The sequence below is a fragment of the Lissotriton helveticus genome, chromosome 10 (assembly GCF_964261635.1).
Source record: "Lissotriton helveticus chromosome 10, aLisHel1.1, whole genome shotgun sequence".
Classification (NCBI taxonomy): Eukaryota; Metazoa; Chordata; class Amphibia; order Caudata; family Salamandridae; genus Lissotriton; species Lissotriton helveticus.
Window position 1 is genome coordinate 6,217,350 of NC_136071.1, and position 20,285 is coordinate 6,237,634.

The window sequence follows — 20,285 nt, forward strand, 5'->3', positions numbered from 1 at the left end:
GACACACACACACACATTATATCACACAAATGACACACACACATCATATCACACAAATGACACACACACACACACATTATATCACACAAATGACACACACACATCATATCACACAAATGACACACACACACACACATTATATCACACAAATGACACACACACACACATCACATCACACAAATGACACACACACACACACATTATATCACACAAATGACACACACACATCATATCACACAAATGACACGCTCACACACATCACATCACACAAATGACACACACACACATTATATCACACAAATGACACACACACACATTATATCACACAAATGACACACACACACATTATATCACACAAATGACACACACACATCATATCACACAAATGACACACACACACACATTATATCACACAAATGACACACACACACACATCACATCACACAAATGACACACACACACACACATTATATCACACAAATGACACACACACATCATATCACACAAATGACACACACACACACATCACATCACACAAATGACACACACACATTATATCACACAAATGACACACACACATCATATCACACAAATGACACGCTCACACACATCACATCACACAAATGACACACACACACATTATATCACACAAATGACACACACACACATTATATCACACAAATGACACACACACACACATCACATCACACAAATGACACACACACACACACATTATATCACACAAATGACACACACACATCATATCACACAAATGACACGCTCACACACATCACATCACACAAATGACACACACACACATTATATCACACAAATGACACACACACACATTATATCACACAAATGACACACACACACATTATATCACACAAATGACACACACACATCATATCACACAAATGACACACACACACACATTATATCACACAAATGACACACACACACACATCACATCACACAAATGACACACACACACACACATTATATCACACAAATGACACACACACATCATATCACACAAATGACACACACACACACATCACATCACACAAATGACACACACACATTATATCACACAAATGACACACACACATCATATCACACAAATGACACGCTCACACACATCACATCACACAAATGACACACACACACATTATATCACACAAATGACACACACACACATTATATCACACAAATGACACACACACACATTATATCACACAAATGACACACACACATTATATCACACAAATGACACACACACATTATATCACACAAATGACACACACACACATTATATCACACAAATGACACGCTCACACACATCATATCGGAAGCAGACTTCCCTTCAGACCCACCCTCGAACATTCGCACCTCTGTAGAAAAGGCACTACAGAGACCCCCCCATCCACCCCCTCGCAGACTTGTGCAAATCACGGAGCCCCCCGGGCGCACACACATGCAGACATGTTCACGGGCCTCTTAGGCGTGTATATATGTATCTTACAACACACACAGGCGTCCTTACAAACGCACCCTAGACACGAATCCATCCCTGCCTATAAACACCGCCCCCCCCCCCTCAGGGAGGCACATACACACGCAGAGCACACACGACCCCCGTCCTTTGCTCGGGTTTTTAGGGTGCCCCCCCCTCCATTTTTTGTTGGTCTGCCCCCCCCTTGTCCTCCATTTTCCGTCTCCATCCCTCTGCCAGTCACCAAGATGGTGTCCTCCCCCCGCCCCCTCCCTGTGACGTGGAGCTGCTGATCTCTCCCTCCTCGGCCCCCCCTCTCCTCCTCCTCTGCCCCCCCCTCCATCCTCAGCCCCCCCCCCTCCATCCTCAGTCCCTCCTCCTCCTCCTCAGCCCCCCCCCCCTCCTCAGCCCCCCCCTCCATCCTCAGTCCCTCCTCCTCCTCCTCTCCGGCTGCTGCAGATAAACCCCCCCTCCGCCCCCGCAGAGCCGCCTTCACCCGTTCCACAGCAGACATGGATGTGCTGAACCAGGTGAGGGGCCGGGGGGGCCGGGGGGGCAGGAGGGGGGGCCGGGGGCCTGTTGGGGGGGACGGGCTGGGGGCCGGGGGCACGAGGGGGGGCTGAGGGCAAGGGGGCCATGCCGGGGGGACGGGGGCGGGATGGAACGACAGGGTGGGGATGGGGCAAAAGGGAGCCAGAGAGGTGGCGGAGGGTGCTATGGGGTAGGGTGGGGCAGACGGCTGTACGAGGGGGTGAAACAGGAGGTGCAGGAGGGTGATAAAGGGGCGGGGAGGGAACAAGAGGGTGCACTGGGGTAGGGAGGGGCAGGAGGGTGGAGATGGGGCAAGAGGGTGAAAAGGGGTGGGGGGAGGGAAGAGGAGGGTGCACTGGGGTGGCTGGAATGACCCTGGCGCGAGGGCTGCGGTGAATCGCTGGTCGTCGAGGTGTGTCATGGGGGGGATGCGTCGGGGGGGGGGGGGGGGTGCGGCGGGTGGGTGGGGGGTGTCGGACCGAGACAGAGCACCGACGCTCAGAGGGTACACCCGGGGGAGGGGGGTACTCGCCTGAGGGGGGTGGGTTCACCAGGGGCAGCTGTGGGAATGCACCCTCACCGAAGGATGGGGGGGGGCTGTGGGGCATGAGGCCGGGGGGGGGGGGGGGGCAGAGCGAAGAGCCGCGGGTGGAGGGGTCCAAGGGGAAGTTGGGGGGCAGCAGAGGTGCGGATGCCCCCGCATGCGAATGAGAAGGGGGGGCACAGGTAGAGTCGCACCAACCTCCATCTATCACTAGACAGAGACACAGGGAGGGCAGGAGGGACATTCAGCACCAGGGACAGAGGCACATGGAGGGCAGGAGGGACATTCAGCACCAGGGACAGACGGACATGGAGGGCAGGAGGGACATTCAGCACCAGGGACAGAGACACATGGAGGGCAGGAGGGACATTCAGCACCAGGGACAGAGGCACATGGAGGGCAGGAGGGACATTCAGCACCAGGGACAGACGGACATGGAGGGCAGGAGGGACATTCAGCACCAGGGACAGAGACACATGGAGGGCAGGAGGGACATTCAGCACCAGGGACAGAGGCACATGGAGGGCAGGAGGGACATTCAGCACCAGGGACAGAGGCACATGGAGGGCAGGAGGGACATTCAGACCAGTGACAGAGACACATGGAGGGAAGGAGGGACATTCAGCACCATGGACAGAGACACATGGAGGGCAGGAGGGACATTCAGCACCAGGGTCAGAGGCACATGGAGGGCAGGAGGGACATTCAGCACCAGGGACAGAGACACATGGAGGGCAGGAGGGACATTCAGCACCAGGGACAGAGGCACATGGAGGGCAGGAGGGACATTCAGACCAGGGACAGACGGACATGGAGGGCAGGAGGGACATTCAGAACCATGGAGAGGGGCACATGGAGGGCAGGAGGGACATTCAGACCAGTGACAGAGGCACATGGAGGGAAGGAGGGACATTCAGCACCAGGGTCAGAGGCACATGGAGGGCAGGAGGGACATTCAGAACCATGGAGAGGGGCACATGGAGGGCAGGAGGGACATTCAGCACCAGTGACAGAGGCACGTGCAGGGCAGGAGGGGACATTCAGCACCATGGACAGAGGCACATGGAGGGCAGGAGGGGACATTCAGACCAGTGACAGAGGCACATGGAGGGCAGGAGGGACATTCAGCACCAGAGACAGGGGCACATGGAGGGCAGGAGGGACATTCAGCACCATGGACAGAGGCACATGGAGGGCAGGAGGGGACATTCAGACCAGTGACAGAGGCACATGGAGGGCAGGAGGGACATTCAGACCAGGGACAGAGGGACATGGAGGGCAGGAGGGGACATTCAGCACCAGGGACAGAGACACATGAAGGGCAGGAGGGACATTCAGAACCATGGAGAGGGGCACATGGAGGGCAGGAGGGGACATTCAGCACCAGGGACAGAGACACATGGAGGGAAGGAGGGACATTCAGAACCATGGAGAGGGGCACATGGAGGGCAGGAGGGACATTCAGCACCATGGAGAGGGGCACATGGAGGGCAGGAGGGGACATTCAGACCAGGGACAGGGGGACATGGAGGGCAGGAGGGACATTCAGCACCATGGAGAGGGGCACATGGAGGGCAGGAGGGGACATTCAGACCAGGGACAGGTGGACATGGAGGGCAGGAGGGACATTCAGCAGCATGGAGAGGGGCACATGGAGGGCAGGAGGGGACATTCAGACCAGGGACAGAGGGACATGGAGGGCAGGAGGGGACATTCAGCACCAGGGACAGAGACACATGGAGGGAAGGAGGGACATTCAGAACCATGGAGAGGGGCACATGGAGGGCAGGAGGGGACATTCAGACCAGGGACAGAGGCACATGGGGGGCAGGAGGGACATTCAGACCAGGGACAGGGGCACATGGAGGGCAGGAGGGGACATTCAGACCAGGGACAGAGGCACATGGAGGGCAGGAGGGACATTCAGCACCAGAGACAGAGGCACATGGAGGGCAGGAGGGACATTCAGACCAAGGACAGAGACACATGGAGGGCAGGAGGGACATTCAGACCAGGGACAGAGACACATGGAGGGCAGGAGGGACATTCAGACCAGGGACAGAGGCACATGGAGGGCAGGAGGGGACATTCAGACCAGGGACAGAGACACATGGAGGGCAGGAGGGGACATTCAGACCAGGAACAGAGGCACATGGAGGGCAGGAGGGACATTCATACCAGGGACAGAGGCACATGGAGGGCAGGAGGGACATTCAGATCAGGGACAGGGGGACATGTAGGGCAGGAGGGGACATTCAGCACCATGGAGAGGGGACATGGAGGGCAGGAGGGACTTTCAGACCAGGGACAGAAGGACATGGAGGGCAGGAGGGACATTCAGACCATGGACAGAGACACATGGAGGGCAGGAGGGACATTCAGCACCAGGGAAAGAGACACATGGAGGGCAGGAGGGACATTCAGAACCATGTACAGAGGCACATGGAGAGCAGCAGGGACATTCAGACCAGGGACAGGGGCACATGGAGGGCAGGAGGGGACATTCAGCACCATGGAGAGGGGCACATGGAGGGCAGGAGGGGACATTCAGACCAGTGACAGGGGGACATGGAGGGCAGGAGGGACATTCAGCACCAGGGACAGGGGCACATGGAGGGCAGCAGGGGACATTCAGACCAGGGACAGAGGGACATGGAGGGCAGGAGGGACATTCAGCACCATGGAGAGGGGCACATGGAGGGCAGGAGGGACATTCAGCACCAGGGACAGAGACACATGGAGGGCAGGAGGGACATTCAGACCAGTGACAGAGGCACATGGAGGGCAGGAGGGGACATTCAGACCAGGGACAGAGGCACATGGAGGGCAGGAGGGACATTCAGCACCATGGACAGAGACACATGGAGGGCAGGAGGGACATTCAGACCAGGGACAGAGACACATGGAGGGCAGGAGGGACATTCAGACCAGGGACAGGGGCACATGGAGGGCAGGAGGAGACATTCAGACCAGGGACAGAGGCACATGGAGGGCAGGAGGGACATTCAGACCAGGGACAGAGGGACATGGAGGGGGAGGGACATTCAGCACCAGGGACAGAGGCACATGGAGGGCAGGAGGGACATTCAGAACCAGAGACAGGGGCACATGGAGGGCAGGAGGGGCATTCAGACCAGGGACAGAGGGACATGGAGGGCAGGAGGGACATTCAGGCCAGGGACAGAGACACGTGGAGGGCAGGAGGGGACATTCAGCACCAGGGAAAGAGACACATGGAGGGCAGGAGGGAAATTCAGAACCATGGACAGAGACACATGGAGGGGACATTCAGCACCAGGGACAGAGGCACATGGAGGGCAGGAGAGGACATTCAGCACCATGGAGAGGGGCACATGGAGGGCAGGAGGGACATTCAGACCAGGGACAGGGGGACATGGAGGGCAGGAGGGGACATTCAGCACCATGGAGAGGGGACATAGAGGGCAGGAGGGGCATTCAGCACCATGGACAGAGGCACATGGGGGGCAGGAGGGGACATTCAGCACCAGGGACAGAGGCACATGGAGGGCAGGAGGGACATTCAGCACCAGGGACAGAGGGACATGGAGGGCAGGAGGGGCATTCAGTACCATGGAGAGGGGCACAGAGAGAGCTTGAGCCTGGTATTCAGCTCGGGTGATGGGTAAAGTGAGGCCTGTGGCCGCATCCAGACCCAGAGTCTATTCATGGGGCCACTGGAATTATGCTGCAGGGGAGGTCCAAATTAAGCGACAGGGTTGACTAAGTTCTAGGGCAGAAAATGCAAATTATACGATTGAATGTGTTACATTTTGTGATAGTTTTACTTCTTTATCTTGTCAGTTTTAGACAGGTTAAGATTTCACCTCCATAGTGCCAGTTTGACAACCAAGTGCAGCAGAAGGCAACAGAAAAGGGACCCCCCTTCCAACCTTTGCATGAGGCCTCCCACTTCACTGCAACACATTGCTGGGTGTTTAGTACCTTTCGATCCATTTAAGTTAGTAACATTTTTGTTACCATCTGCAGATTCAGTAGCAGAGGATGGGTTAAGTGGCAAATCCCTAATTGTGCGGAAAACGCTTTAGTCACAGAATCACCCAGTTCCAGTGGTCCTGGCAACCACACGGCGTTCACTGCTATGACGGGGCTCAGGGGGGGGGGGGGGGGTCACGAACCAGGGGCACTGCAGGAGAGGGCCCTGAGCACAGGGGGCCCCGGCCAGGGAGGCAAAACGACAGGGGGTTCAGCAGCGGTGGGGGAGGGGGCGTCAGAGCCCTACTGGAGCGGTTCACCGCCTCACTGAAGCACGGGTCGTTGCCTCAAGCAGGGGTCGGTGCCTCAAGCAGGGGTCGCTGCCTCAAGCAGGGGTCGTTACCTCAAGCACTGGTCGTTGCCTCAGGCAGGGGTCGTTGCCTCAGGCAGGGGTCGTTGCCTCAAGCAGGGGTCGCTGCCTCAAGCAGGGGTCGTTACCTCAAGCAGGGGTCGCTGCCTCAAGCAGGGGTCGTTACCTCAAGCAGGGGTCGTTGCATTTCATTGCAGGGTGCTCAGCAGTCAAAGGTAGGGGTCTCCCCCTTGTTAGCTCATTGCAGCCGGGGCCCCTTGCTGTGGGGGGTCTCTGCCTTACTTCAAGGCGCTATCTCACAGCACTAGGGGCTGGAGCTCGCTGGAGTGAGATTCATCAGCTCCCTGCATCAGGGCCTCCTCAGCTCACTACCTCGGGGTCTTGTCTCCCTGCAGCAGGGCCCGGTCCTCTCACTGCAGCAGGGCCTGGTCCTGTCACTGCAGCAGGGCCCGGTCCTCTCACTGCAGCAGGGCCCGGTCCTCTCACTGCAGCAGGGCCCGGTCCTGTCACTGCAGCAGGGCCCGGTCCTGTCACTGCAGCAGGGCCGGGTCCTCTCCCTGCAGCAGGGCCCGGTCCTCTCACTGCAGCAGGGCCTGGTCCTGTCACTGCAGCAGGGCCCGGTCCTCTCACTGCAGCAGGGCCCGGTCCTCTCACTGCAGCAGGGCCCGGTCCTGTCACTGCAGCAGGGCCCGGTCCTGTCACTGCAGCAGGGCCTGGTCCTGTCACTGCAGCAGGGCCCGGTCCTCTCCCTGCAGCAGGGCCCGGTCCTCTCACTGCAGCAGGGCCTCCTCAGCTCCCTGCCTCGGGGTCTCCTCAGCTCACTACCTCGGGGTCTTGTCTCACTGCAGCAGGGCCTGGTCCTGTCACTGCAGCAGCGCCTCCTCAGTTTGCTGCATCATCGGCGGGTTGCAGCAGAGGCCGTCGCCTCTCGATATCCGCTGCAGCGGGGGCTCGTCAGCTCAGACCCCTCAGGGCCACGGACGCTGCCGCAGGGAGCACAGGGCACGCCAGGCCTCCGAGGGAGGGGGGGTCAGACATGCGGGGGGGGGGAGAGGTGCCCAGCACCGGGTCTGTGGCGGGTAAGGGCCCCTCTCTGCCTCCAGCCTCAGGGTTACATGAAGGGCGGCCCCTGCGGTGCACGCCTGGCGCTCGGGGTCTCTCGGCTGGGGGGGGGGGGGGGGGGTTGGGGGGGGGCTGGTGCTGTGCTGAGATTCTGCGCAGACGTCGGTCCATGTGCTGTGGCTCAAGATGGAGGCCTGTCTTCTGCTGGGGGTGGGGTGGGGTGAGTTGTGAGCAGCGGCTGATTGTAGGGGCCTATTTTGTGCTGAAGTTGGTGGTGGGAATCTAATTTTGTTGTGATTGGTGGTGCAATTTATAATGCACTCTGATTGGTGATGGGGTTTATCATGTGCTGTGATTGATGGGTTAGTTCTGTCTTTTTTTGTGATTGGTGGTGGCATTCATCATGTGCCGTGATTGATTTCCTGATTCCGTCTTGTGTTGTGATTGGTGGTGGGGTTTAAAGAGTGCTGTGATTGATGGGCTGGTTCTGTCTTGTATTGTGATTGATAGTACGGTTTATAATGCACTGCGATTGGTGGTGGGGTTTATCTTGTGCCGTGATTGATGGCCTGGTTCTGTCTTGTGTTGTGATTGATGTTGTGGTTTATAATGCACAGCGATTGGTGGTGGGGTTTATCATGTGCTGTGATTGATGTCCTGGTTCTGTATTATGTTGTGATTGGCGGTGGGGTTTATCATGTGCTGTGACTGATGGCCTGGTTCTGTGTTGTTTTGTGATTGCTGGTTGGATTTATCATGTGCTTTTATTGACGGCTTAATTCTGTCTCATGTTCTGATTGGTGGTGGGGTTTATCATGTGTTGTGATTGATGGCCTGGTTCTGTCTTGTGTTGTGATTGATGGTTTAGTTTATAATGCACTCTGATTGGTGGTGGGATTTATCATGTGTTGTGATTGATGGCCTGGTTCTGTCTTGTGTTCTGATTGGTGGTGGGGTTTATCATGTGTTGTGATTGATGGCCTGGTTCTGTGTTGGGTTGTGATTGGTGGTGGGGTTTATCAAGTGCTGTGATTGGTGGCCTGTTTCTGTCTTGTGTTGTCATTGATGGTTTAGTTTATAATGCACTCTGATTGGTGGTGGGGTTTATCATGTGCTGTGATTGATGGCCTGGTTCTGTCTTGTGTTGTAATTGGTGGTGGCATTTATCATGTGCTTTGATTGATGGCCTGGTTCTGTCTTGTGTTGTGATTGATAGTACGGTTCATAATGCACTGCGATTGGTGGTGGGGTTTATCTTGTGCAAGCTGCCATTTGTGGTGGGGTTTATCATGTGCCGTGATTGATGGTTTGGTTGTGTCTTGTGTTCTGATTGGTGGTGGGGTTTATCATGCACTCTGATTGGTGGTGGGGTTTATCATGTGTTGTGATTGATGGCCTGGTTGTGTGTTGTGTTGTGATTGGTGGTGGGGTTTATCATGTGTTGTGATTGATGGCCTGGTTGTGTGTTGTGTTGTGATTGGTGGTGGGGGTTATCATGTGCTTTGATTGATGGCCTGTTTCTGTCTTGTATTCTGATTGGTGGTGGGGTTTATCATATGTTGTGATTGATGGCCTGGTTCTGTGTTGTGTTGTGATTGGTGGTTGGGTTTATCATGTGCTTTGATTGATGACTTGGTTCTGCCTTGTGTTCTGATTGGTGGTAGAATTTATCATGTGCTTTGCTTGATGGCCTGGTTCTGTCTTGTGTTGTGATTGATAGTACGGTTTATAATGCACAGCGATTGGTGGTGGTGATTATCTTGTGTAAGCTGCCATTTGTGGTGGGGTGTATCATGTGCCGTGATTGATTTCCTGATTCCGTCTTGTGTTGTGATTGGTGGTGTGGTTTATAATGCACTGTGATTGGCAGTGGGGTTTATCATGTGCTGTGATTGATGGACTGGTTCTGCCTTGTGTTGTGATTGGTGGTGGGGTTTATCATGTGCTGTGATTGATGGCCTGGTTATGTCTTGTGTTGTGATTGATGGTGCAATTTATAATGCACTCTGATTGATGGTGGGGTTTATCATGTGCTGTGATTGATGGCCTGGTTCTGTCTTGTGTTGTGATTGGTGGGTAGGTTCATCATGTTCTGTGATTGATGGCCTGGTTCTGTTTCGTGTTGTGATTGGTGGGTAGTTTTATCATGTTCTGTGATTGATGGCCTGGTTCTGTGTTGTGTTGTGATTGGTGGTGGGGTTTATCATGTGCTTTGATTGATGGCTTGTTTCTGTCTTGTATTCTGATTGGTGGTGGGGTTTATCATATGTTGTGATTGATGGCCTGGTTCTGTGTTGTGTTGTGATTGGTGGTGGGGTTTATCATGTGCTTTGATTGATGACTTGGTTCTGAATTGTGTTCTGATTGGTGGTGGGGTTTATCATGTGCTGTGATTGATGGCCTGCTTATGTCTTGTGTTGTGATTGATGGTGCAATTTATAATGCACTCTGATTGATGGTGGGGTTTATCATGTGCTGTGATTGATGGCCTGGTTCTGTCTTGTGTTGTGATTGGTGGGTAGGTTTATCATGTTCTGTGATTGATGGCCTATGTTCTGTCTTGTGTTGTGATTGGTGGGTAGGTTTATCATGTTCTGTGATTGATGGACTTGTTCTGTCTTGTGTTGTGATTGGTGGTGCGCTTTGTAATGTACTGTGAGTGGTGGTGGGGTTTATCATGTGTTGTGATTGATGGCCTGGTTCTGTCTTGTGTTGTGATTGGTGGTGGGGTTTATCATGTGCTTTGATTGATGGCTTGGTTCTCTCTTGTGTTCTGATTTATGGTGGGGTTTATAATGCACTGCGATTGGTGGTGGGGTTTATCATGTGCCATGATTGATTTCCTGATTCCGTCTTGTGTTGTGATTGGTGGTGGTCTTTATCGTGTGCTGTGATTGATGGCCTGGTTCTGTCTTGTGTTGTGATTGATGGTGGTCTTTATCATGTGCTGTGATTGATGGCCTGGTTCTGTGTTGTGTTGTGATTGGTGGTGGGGTTTAAAGTGGGCTGTGATTTATGGGCTGGTTCTGTCTTGTGTTGTGATTGGTGGTGGGGTTTATCATGTGCTGTGATTGATGTCCTGGTTCTGTCTTGTGTTGTGATTGGTGGTTGGTTTTATCATGTGCAGTGATTGATGGCCTAGTTCTGTCTTGTTTTGTGATTGGTGGTGGCATTCCTCATGTGCTGTGATTGATGGCCTGGTTCTGTCTTGCGTTGTGATTGATAGTACGGTTTATAATGCACTGCGATTGGTGGTGGGGTTTATCTTGTGCGAGATGCCATTGGTGGTGGGGTTTATCATGTGCCATGATTGATTTCCTGATTCCGTCTTGTGTTGTGATTGTTGGTGTGGTTTATAATGCACTGTGATTGGCGGTGGGGTTTATCATGTGCTGTGATTGATGGCCTGGTTCTGTGTTGTGTTGTGATTGATGGTGCAATTTTTTAATGCACTCTGATTGGTGGTTGGGTTTATCATATGTTGTGATTGATGGCCTGGTTCTGTCTTGTGTTGTGATTGGTGGTGGGGTTTATCGTGTGCTTTGATTGATGGCTTGGTTCTCTCTTGTGTTCTGATTGATGGTGGGGTCTATAATACACTGCGATTGGTGGTGGGGTTTATCTTGTGCGAGCTGCCATTGGTGGTGGGGTTTATCATGTGCCATGATTGATTTCCTGATTCCGTCTTGTGTTGTAATTGGTGGTGGTCTTTATCATGTGCTGTGATTGATGCCCTGGTTCTGTCTTGTGTTGTGATTGATGGTGGTCTTTATTATGTGCTGTGATTGATGGCCTGGTTCTGTCTTGTGTTGTGATTGGTGGTGGGGTTTAAAGTGTGCTGTGATTGATGGGCTGGTTCTGTCTTGTGTTGTGATTGGTGGTGGGGTTTATCATGTGCTGTGATTGATGTCCTGGTTCTGTCTTGTGTTGTGATTGGTGGTTGGGTTTATCATGTGCAGTGATTGATGGCCTAGTTCTGTCTTGTTTTGTGATTGGTGGTGGCATTCATCATATGCTGTGATTGATGGGCTGGTTCTGTCTTGTGTTGTGATTGATAGTACGGTTTATAATGCACTGTGATTGGTGGTGGGGTTTATCTTTTGCGAGCTGCCATTGGTGGTGGGGTTCATCATGTGCCGTGATTGATTTCCTGATTCCATCTTGTGTTGTGATTGGTGGTGTGGTTTATAATGCACTGTGATTGGCGGTGGGGTTTATCATGTGCTGTGATTGATGTCCTGGTTATGTATTATGTTGTGATTGTTGGTAGGTTTATCATGTGCTGTGATTGATGGCCTGGTTCTGTGTTGTGTTGTGATTGGTGCTGGGGTTTTTCACGTGCAGTGATTGATGGCCTGGTTCTGTCTTGTGTTGTGATTGATGGTGCAGTTTATAATGCACTCTGATTGGTGGTGGGGTTTATCATGTGTTGTGATTGATGGCCTGGTTCTGTGTTGTGTTTTGATTGGTAGTGGGTTTATCATGTGCTTTGATTGATGGCTTGGTTCTGTCTTGTGTTCTGATTGGTGGTGGGGTTTATCATGTGCTTTGATTGATGGCCTGGTTCTGTCTTGTGTTGTGATTTGCGGGTAGGTTTATCATGTTCTGTAATTGATGGCCTGGTTCTGTCTTGTGTTGTGATTGGTGGTGGGGTTTATCATGTACTTTGATTGATGGCCTTGTTCTGTCTTGTGTTGTGATTGGTGGTGCGCTTTATAATGCACTGTGATTGGTGGTGGGGTTTATCATGTGCTGTGATTGATGGCCTGGTTCTGTATTGTGCTGTGATTGATGTTGTGGTTTATAATGCACTCTGATTGGTGGTGGGGTTTATCATGTGGTGTGATTGATTTCCTGATTCCGTCTTGTGTTGTGATTGGTGGTGGGGTTTAAAGTGTGCTGTGTTTGATGGGCTGGTTCTGTCTTGTACTGTGATTGATGGTGCGGTTTATAATGCAAATTTTAACAAGAGGGGGGAGAGAGAGAGTCAGTGGATTCAGTCTCCCGAGTCATGCGAATAAACAAAGTGGAATCCACTCAAGGTGATAGTGATCTCTAGAGTGATGGGGAACACACAATGTTATTAAATAATACCAGCCGGGGATTTAATAAAGTTTTTTTCTCCCACGTGCCAGGTATTTTTTAACTACTCACCTTTTTTCACCTCACCTCACTCACTCTTTTGTAAAAACACACACCCCCACACTTAGTTCACGTCAAGTGCTCCTGCGTATTCGCGAGTCGTAGCACGCCGCATTCCGTAGAGGGGTGCGAAGGCCCCGATGATGAAGCATGACACCAAGGGGCCTGTTGGTGTGTGAGGGGCATTTAAACAACATTGTGTGTTCCCCATCACTCTAGAGATCACTATCACCTTGAGTGGATTCCACTTTGTTTATTCGCGGTTTATAATGCACCATGATTGGTGGTAGGATTTATCATGTGCTGTGATTGACGTCCTGGTTCTGTCTTGTGTTGTGATTGATGACCTCTCTAACACAGCCATCGGTTCCACTTCTGGTCTGGCCTGATTTCCTTCCTTCAACCCTCTTGGAGACCATGAGCAAGGTTAAGTCAGGTTCACCATTGGATCCGGTGCCTCCCTCCATACTATGCTCCTTGGACCTCCCCCAGCTTTCTACCATCTGTACGCTGCTTAATCACTCTCTAAATTCCGCTACTGTTCCCAGCTGCTGGAAGCATGCTATGGTCACTCTACTCTTGAAACAACCCACTGCTGATCCCAATGTTCCCTCCAATTATCGTCCCATTTCTTTATTGCCTATTTTTACTAAAATCCTGGAGAGACATATTCACGTACACTTGTCCCAATACGTTGCGCTCAACAACTTATTACACCCTTCTCAGTCCGGCTTTCGCCCGGGATTTTCCACCGAGACTACTCACTTAGGTGTGACTGAAAATCTACGCCTGCTTCTGGATCGAGGGGAAACGGCTGCACTGATATTGCTTGATCTCAGTGCAGCATTTGATACTGTATCCCATGACATCCTCATCAGAGCCCTTGCGAACATTGGCATTGGGGGTAAAGCCTTGGATTGGCTCTCGTCCTTGTTGAAGGATCGGACCTTTCAAATTTTTTCCCTCTCATCCACTTCTAAATGTATTCTTCCCCTCACGGTGTACCCCAGGGTTCTATTCTGAGTCCTCGTTTGTTCAATCTTTATGTTACCCCCTTGGCTCATATTGCTCAAAAATCTGGGCTGAATTTATTCACTTACGCCGATGATTCACAAATTGCTTTTTCCCTATCTCATGCTGATCCCACTCTGCCATCCCATTTGCAAACAGGACTCAGCGACATAGCTTGCTGGATGAACAGCAACCTGCTTAAATTAAAAGGCGGGAAAACGGAGGTCCTGTTGTTGGGCAACAAACCAGATCTCTGGAGCCCGAGGCATTGGCCTTCTGCCATGGGTGCCTTGCCGGTCCCGTCCGACCGTGTGCGTAACCTCGGAGTGACCATCGACAAGGGGTTATCCATGAAGGACCAAGCCAACAAGGTAGCAGCCACCTGCTTTACCATCCTGCGGTGGCTCAGAAAAGTCTTCCTGATGCTTCCCTCGGACACCCGTAGATCTGTGGTTGACGCCTTGGTGACCTCCAGACTGGACTATGGCAATGTACTCTATCTGGGGTCTACCAAGGCGGTCACTCGCCGCCTCCAATTAGTTCAGAACGCCGCTGCTCGGCTCCTCTGCGGCTATCGAAAAACAGACCACATCACGGAGCGTCTGAGGGAACTCCATTGGCTCCGCATCGAAAGCCGTGTAAAGTTCATGGCCCTCAGTTACATGCACAAGATTAAGGCGGGTGTTGCTCCCCTATACCTTCAGTCTCTTGTTAAGCCCTATGTTCCTTTTAGCTCGCTCCGCTCTTCTTCTCAATACCTCTTCTGTGTACCCAAGTTTAGACTGTCCAGAATGGGTGGTAGTGCCTTTTCTTATCTAGGACCCAAACTTTGGAACTCCCTCCCTCTGGCTATTCATATGGCGGACAGCCATGCTTGTTTTCGAAGAACAGTAAAGACCTGGCTCTTTAATCATTAGTTTTCTTTTTCTGTTTGGTGTCAGGTTGCTTTTGGTCAATTAGCGCCGGGAAACACTCACGGGTAACTGTCGCGCTCTACAAACTCAATAAATAAAATGGTGCAGTTTATAATGCACTGTGATTGGTGGTGGCTTTTATCTTGTGCGAGCTGCCATTGGTGGTGGGGTTTATAATGCACTGTGATTGGTGGTGGGGTTTATCATGTGGTGTGATTGATGGCCTGAACTGTCTTGTGTTGTGATTGATGGTGGGGTTTATCATGTGCCGTGATTGATGGCCTGGTTCTTTCCTGTGTTGTTATTGATGATGCGGGTTATAATGCACTGTGATTGGTGGTGCGGTTTATCTTGTGCGAGATGCCATTGGTTGTGGTCTTTATCATGTGCTGTGATTGATGGCCTGGTTCTGTCTTGTGTTGTGATTGGTGGTGGGGTTTATCATGTGCTGTGATTGATAGCCTGGTACTGTCTTGTGTTGTGATTGGTGGTGGGGTTTATCATATGCTGTGATTGATGGTCTGGTTCTCTCTTGTGTTGTGATTGATGGTTAGGGTTATAATGCACTGTGATTGGTGGTGGGGTTTAACTTGTGCGAGCTGCCATTGGGGGTGGGGTTATCATGTGCTGTGATTGATGGCTTGGTTCTGTCTTGTGTTGTGATTGATGGTACGTTTTAAAATGCATTGTGATTGGTGGTGGGGTTTATTATGCACTGTGATTGGTGGTGGGGTTTATCATGCTCCGTGAGAGTGGTGGGGTTTATCATGCTCTGTGATTGGTAGAAAGGTTCATATCATACTGTGGTTGCTGTTAGGTCTCTGTCTTGTGATTGATTGCCTGGTTCTGTCTTGTGTTGTGATTAATTGTGTGATTTATAATCCACAGTGATTGGTGGTGGGGTTTATCTTGTGCGAGCTGCCATTGGTGGTGGTCTTTATCATGTGCTGTGATTGATGACCTTGTTCTGTCTTGTGTTGTGATTGGTGGTGGGGTTTATCATGTGTTGTGATTGATGGCCTGGTTCTGTCTTGTGCTGTGTTTGGTGGTGGCATTTATCATGTGCTGTGATTGATGGCCTGGTTCTCTTTTGTGTTGTGATTGGTGGTGGGGGTTATCATGTGCTGTGATTGGTAGCCTGGTGCTGTCTTGTGTTGTAATTGGTGGTGGGGTTCATCATGTGCTGTGATTGATGGCCTGGTTCAGTCTTGTGTTGTGATTGATGGTGCGGTTTAAAATGCACTGTGATTGGTCGTGGGGTTTATAATGCACTGTGATTGAATGTGGTGTTTATCATGTGCTGTGATTGATGGCCTGGTCTGTCTTGTGTTGTGATTGATGGTGCGGTATATAATGCACTGTGATTGGTCGTGGGGTTTATAATTGACTGTGATTGGTGGTGGTGTTTATCAGGTGCTGTGAATGATGGCCTGGTTCTGTCTTGTGTTGTGATTGGCGGTGGTCTTCTTCAGGTGCTGTGATTGATGGCCTGGTTCTGTCCTGTGTTGTGATTGATGATGGGGTTTATCATGTGCTGTGATTGATGGCCTGGTTCTGTCTTATGATGTGATTGATGGTGCGGTTTATAATGCACTGTGATTGGTGTTGGGGTTTATAATGCATTGTGATTAGTGGTGGGGTTTATCACGTGCTGTGATTGATGGCCTGGTTCTGTCTTTTGTTGTGATTGGTGGTGGTGTTTATCAGGTGTTGTGCATGATGGCCTGGTTCTGTCTTGTGTTGTGATTGATGGTGGGGTTTATCATGTGCTGTGATCGATGGCCTGGTTCTCTCCTGTGTTGTGATTGATGATGCGGGTTATAATGCACTGTGATTGGTGGTGGGGTTTATCTTGTGCGAGCTGCCATTGGTTGTTGGGTTTATTATGTGCTGTGATTGATGGCCTGGTTCTGCCTTGTGTTGTGATTAATGGTGCGGTTTATAATGCACTGTGATTGGTGGTGGGGTTTATATTGCACTGTGATTGGTGGTGGGGTTTATCATGTGCTGTGATTGATAGCCTGGTTCTGTCTTGTGCTGTGATTGGTGGTGGGGTTTATCATATGCTGTGATTGATGGCCTAGTTCTCTCTTGTGTTGTGATTGATGGTGCGGGTTATAATGCACTGTGATTGGTGGTGGGGTTTATCTTGTGCGAGCTGCCATTGGGGGTGGGGTTATCATGTGCTGTGATTGATGGCTTGGTTCTGTCTTGTGTTGTGATTGATGGTACGATTTAGAATGTTGGTGGGGTTTATTTTGCACTGTGATTGGTGGTGGGGTTTATCATGCTCTGTCATTGGTGGTGGGGTTTATCATGCTCTGTGATTGGTAGAAAGGTTCATATCGTACTGTGGTTGCCATTAGGTCTGTGTCTTGGCCTGGTTCTGCCTTGTGTTGTGATTAATGGTGCGGTTTATAATGCACTGTGATTGGTGGTGGGGTTTATATTGCACTGTGATTGGTGGTGGGGTTTATCATGTGCTGTGATTGATAGCCTGGTTCTGTCTTGTGCTGTGATTGGTGGTGGGGTTTATCATATGCTGTGATTGATGGCCTAGTTCTCTCTTGTGTTGTGATTGATTTTGCAGTTTATAATGCACTGCGATTGGTGGTGGGTTTTATCTTTTGCGAGCTGCCATTGGTGGTGGGGTTTATCATGTGCTGTGATTGATGTCCTGGTTCTGTCTTGTTTTGTGATTGATGGTGGGGTTTATAATGTGCTGTGATTGATGGCCTGGTTCTGTTTTGTGTTGTGATTGATGATGGGGTTTATCATGTGCTGTGATTGATGTCCTAGTTCGGTCTTATGATGTGTTTGATGGTGCGGTTTATAATGCACTGTGATTGCTGGTGGGGTTTATCTTGTGCGAGCTGCCATTGGTGGTTGGGTTTATCTTGTGCTGTTATTGATGTCCTGGTTCTGTCTTGTGTTGTGGTTGGTGGTGGGGTTTAACGTGTACTGTGATTGATGGGCTGGTTATGTCTTGTGTTGTGATTGGTGGTGGGGTTGATCATGTGGTGTGATTGATGTTCTGGTTCAGTCTTGTGTTGTGATTGGTGGTGGCATTTATCATGTGCTGTGATTGATTGCCTGGTTTTGTCTTGTGTTGTGATTGATTGTGTGGTTTATAATGCACAGTGATTGGTGGTGGGGTTTATCTTGTGCGAGCTGCCATTGGTGGTGGTCTTTATCATGTGCTGTGATTGATGACCTTGTTCTGTCTTGTGTTGAGATTGGTGGTGGGGTTTATCATGTGTTGTGATTGATGGCCTGGTTCTGTCTTGTGCTGTGTTTGGTGGTGGCATTTATCATGTGCTGTGATTGATGGCCTGGTTCTGTCTTGTGTTGTGATTGAAGGTGTGGTTTATAATGCACTGTGATTGGTGGTGGGGTATATCTTGTGTGAGCTGCCATTGGTGGTGGGGTTTGTCATGTGCTGTGATTGATGGCCTGATTCTGTCTTGTGTTGTGATTGATGGTGCGGGTTCAATGCACTGTGATTAGTGGAGGGATTTATCATGTGCTGTGATTGATGGCCTGGTTCTGTCTTGTGTTGTGATTGATGGTGCAGTTGTTTAAAATGCACTGTGATTGGTGGTGGGGTTTATCTTGTGCGAGCTGCCATTGATGGTGGTCTTTATCATGTGCTTTGATTGATGGCCTGGTTCTCTTTTGTGTTGTGATTGGTGGTGGGGGTTATCATGTGCTGTGATTATGGCCTGTTGCTGTCTTGTGTTGTGATTGGTGGTGGGGTTCATCATGTGCTGTGATTGAATGCAGTGTTTTTAATGTGCTGTGATTGATATCCTGGTCTGTCTTGTGTTGTGATTAATGGTGGGGTTTATAATGCACTGTGATTGGTGGTGGTGTTTATCAGGTGCTGTGAATGATGACCTGGTTCTGTCTTGTGTTGTGATTGGCGGTGGTCTTCATCGTGTGCTGTGATTGATGGCCTGGTTCTGTCTTGTGTTGTGATTGATTTTGCGGTTTATAATGCACTGCGATTGGTGGTGGGTTTTATCTTTTGCGAGCTGCCATTGGTGGTGGGGTTTATCATGTGCTGTGATTGATGTCCTGGTTATGTCTTGTTTTGTGATTGATGGTGGGGTTTATAATGTGCTGTGATTGATGGCCTGGTTCTGTTTTGTGTTGTGATTGATGATGGGGTTTATCATGTGCTGTGATTGATGTCCTAGTTCGGTCTTATGATGTGATTGATGGTGCGGTTTATAATGCACTGTGATTGCTGGTGGGGTTTATCTTGTGCGAGCTGCCATTGGTGGTTGGGTTTATCTTGTGCTGTGATTGATGTCCTGGTTCTGTCTTGTGTTGTGGTTGGTGGTGGGGTTTAACGTGTACTGTGATTGATGGGCTGGTTATGTCTTGTGTTGTGATTGGTGGTGGGGTTGATCATGTGTTGTGATTGATGGCCTGGTTCTGTCTTGTTTTGAGATTAGCGGTGGGGTTTATCATGTGCTGTGATTGATGGCCTGGTTGTGTTTTGTGTTGTGATTGATGATGGGGTTTATCATGTGCTGTGATTGATGTCCTAGTTCTGTCTTATGATGTGATTGATGGTGCGGTTTATAATGCACTGTGATTGCTGGTGGGGTTTATCTTGTGCGAGCTGCCATTGGTGGTTGGGTTTATCTTGTGCTGTGATTGATGTCCTGGTTCTGTCTTGTGTTGTGGTTGGTGGTGGGGTTTAACGTGTACTGTGATTGATGGGCTGGTTATGTCTTGTGTTGTGATTGGTGGTGGGGTTGATCATGTGGTGTGATTGATGTTCTGGTTCAGTCTTGTGTTGTGATTGGTGGTGGCATTTATCATGTGCTGTGATTGATGGCCTGGTTCTGTCTTGTGTTGTGATTGATAGTGCGGTTTATAATGCACTGTGATTGGTGGTGGGGTTTATCTTGTGCGTGCTGCCTTTGGTGGTGGGGTTTATCATGTGCCATGATTGATTTCCTGATTCTGTGTTGTGTTGTGATTGGTGGCATGGCTTATAATGCACTCTGATTAGTGGTGGGGTTTATCATGTGCTGTGATTGATGTCCTGGTTCTGTCTTATGTTGTGATTGGTGGTGGGGTTTATCATGTGCTGTGATTGATGGCCTGGTTCTGTCTTGTGTTGTGATTGGTGGTGGGGTTTTTCACGTGCTGTGATTGATGGCCTGGTTCTGTCTTGTGTTCTGATTGGTGGTGGGGTTTATCATGTGTTGTGATTAATGGCCTGGTTCTGTCTTGTGTTGTGATTGA

General features: G+C 50.5%; 1 protein-coding gene across 1 annotated transcript in view; it reads left to right on the forward strand.

Annotated features, from left to right (window-relative positions):
- Positions 1-1,955: 1,955 nt before the first annotated feature.
- Positions 1,956-20,285, forward strand: part of SYP (synaptophysin) — a 160,845-nt gene continuing 142,515 nt past the window's right edge. Inside the window, exon 1 of the mRNA XM_078664521.1 lies at positions 1,956-2,025. Within this exon, the coding sequence (XP_078520647.1) occupies positions 2,008-2,025 (18 nt within the window). The 5' untranslated portion in view covers positions 1,956-2,007. The remainder of the gene's footprint in view (positions 2,026-20,285) is intronic.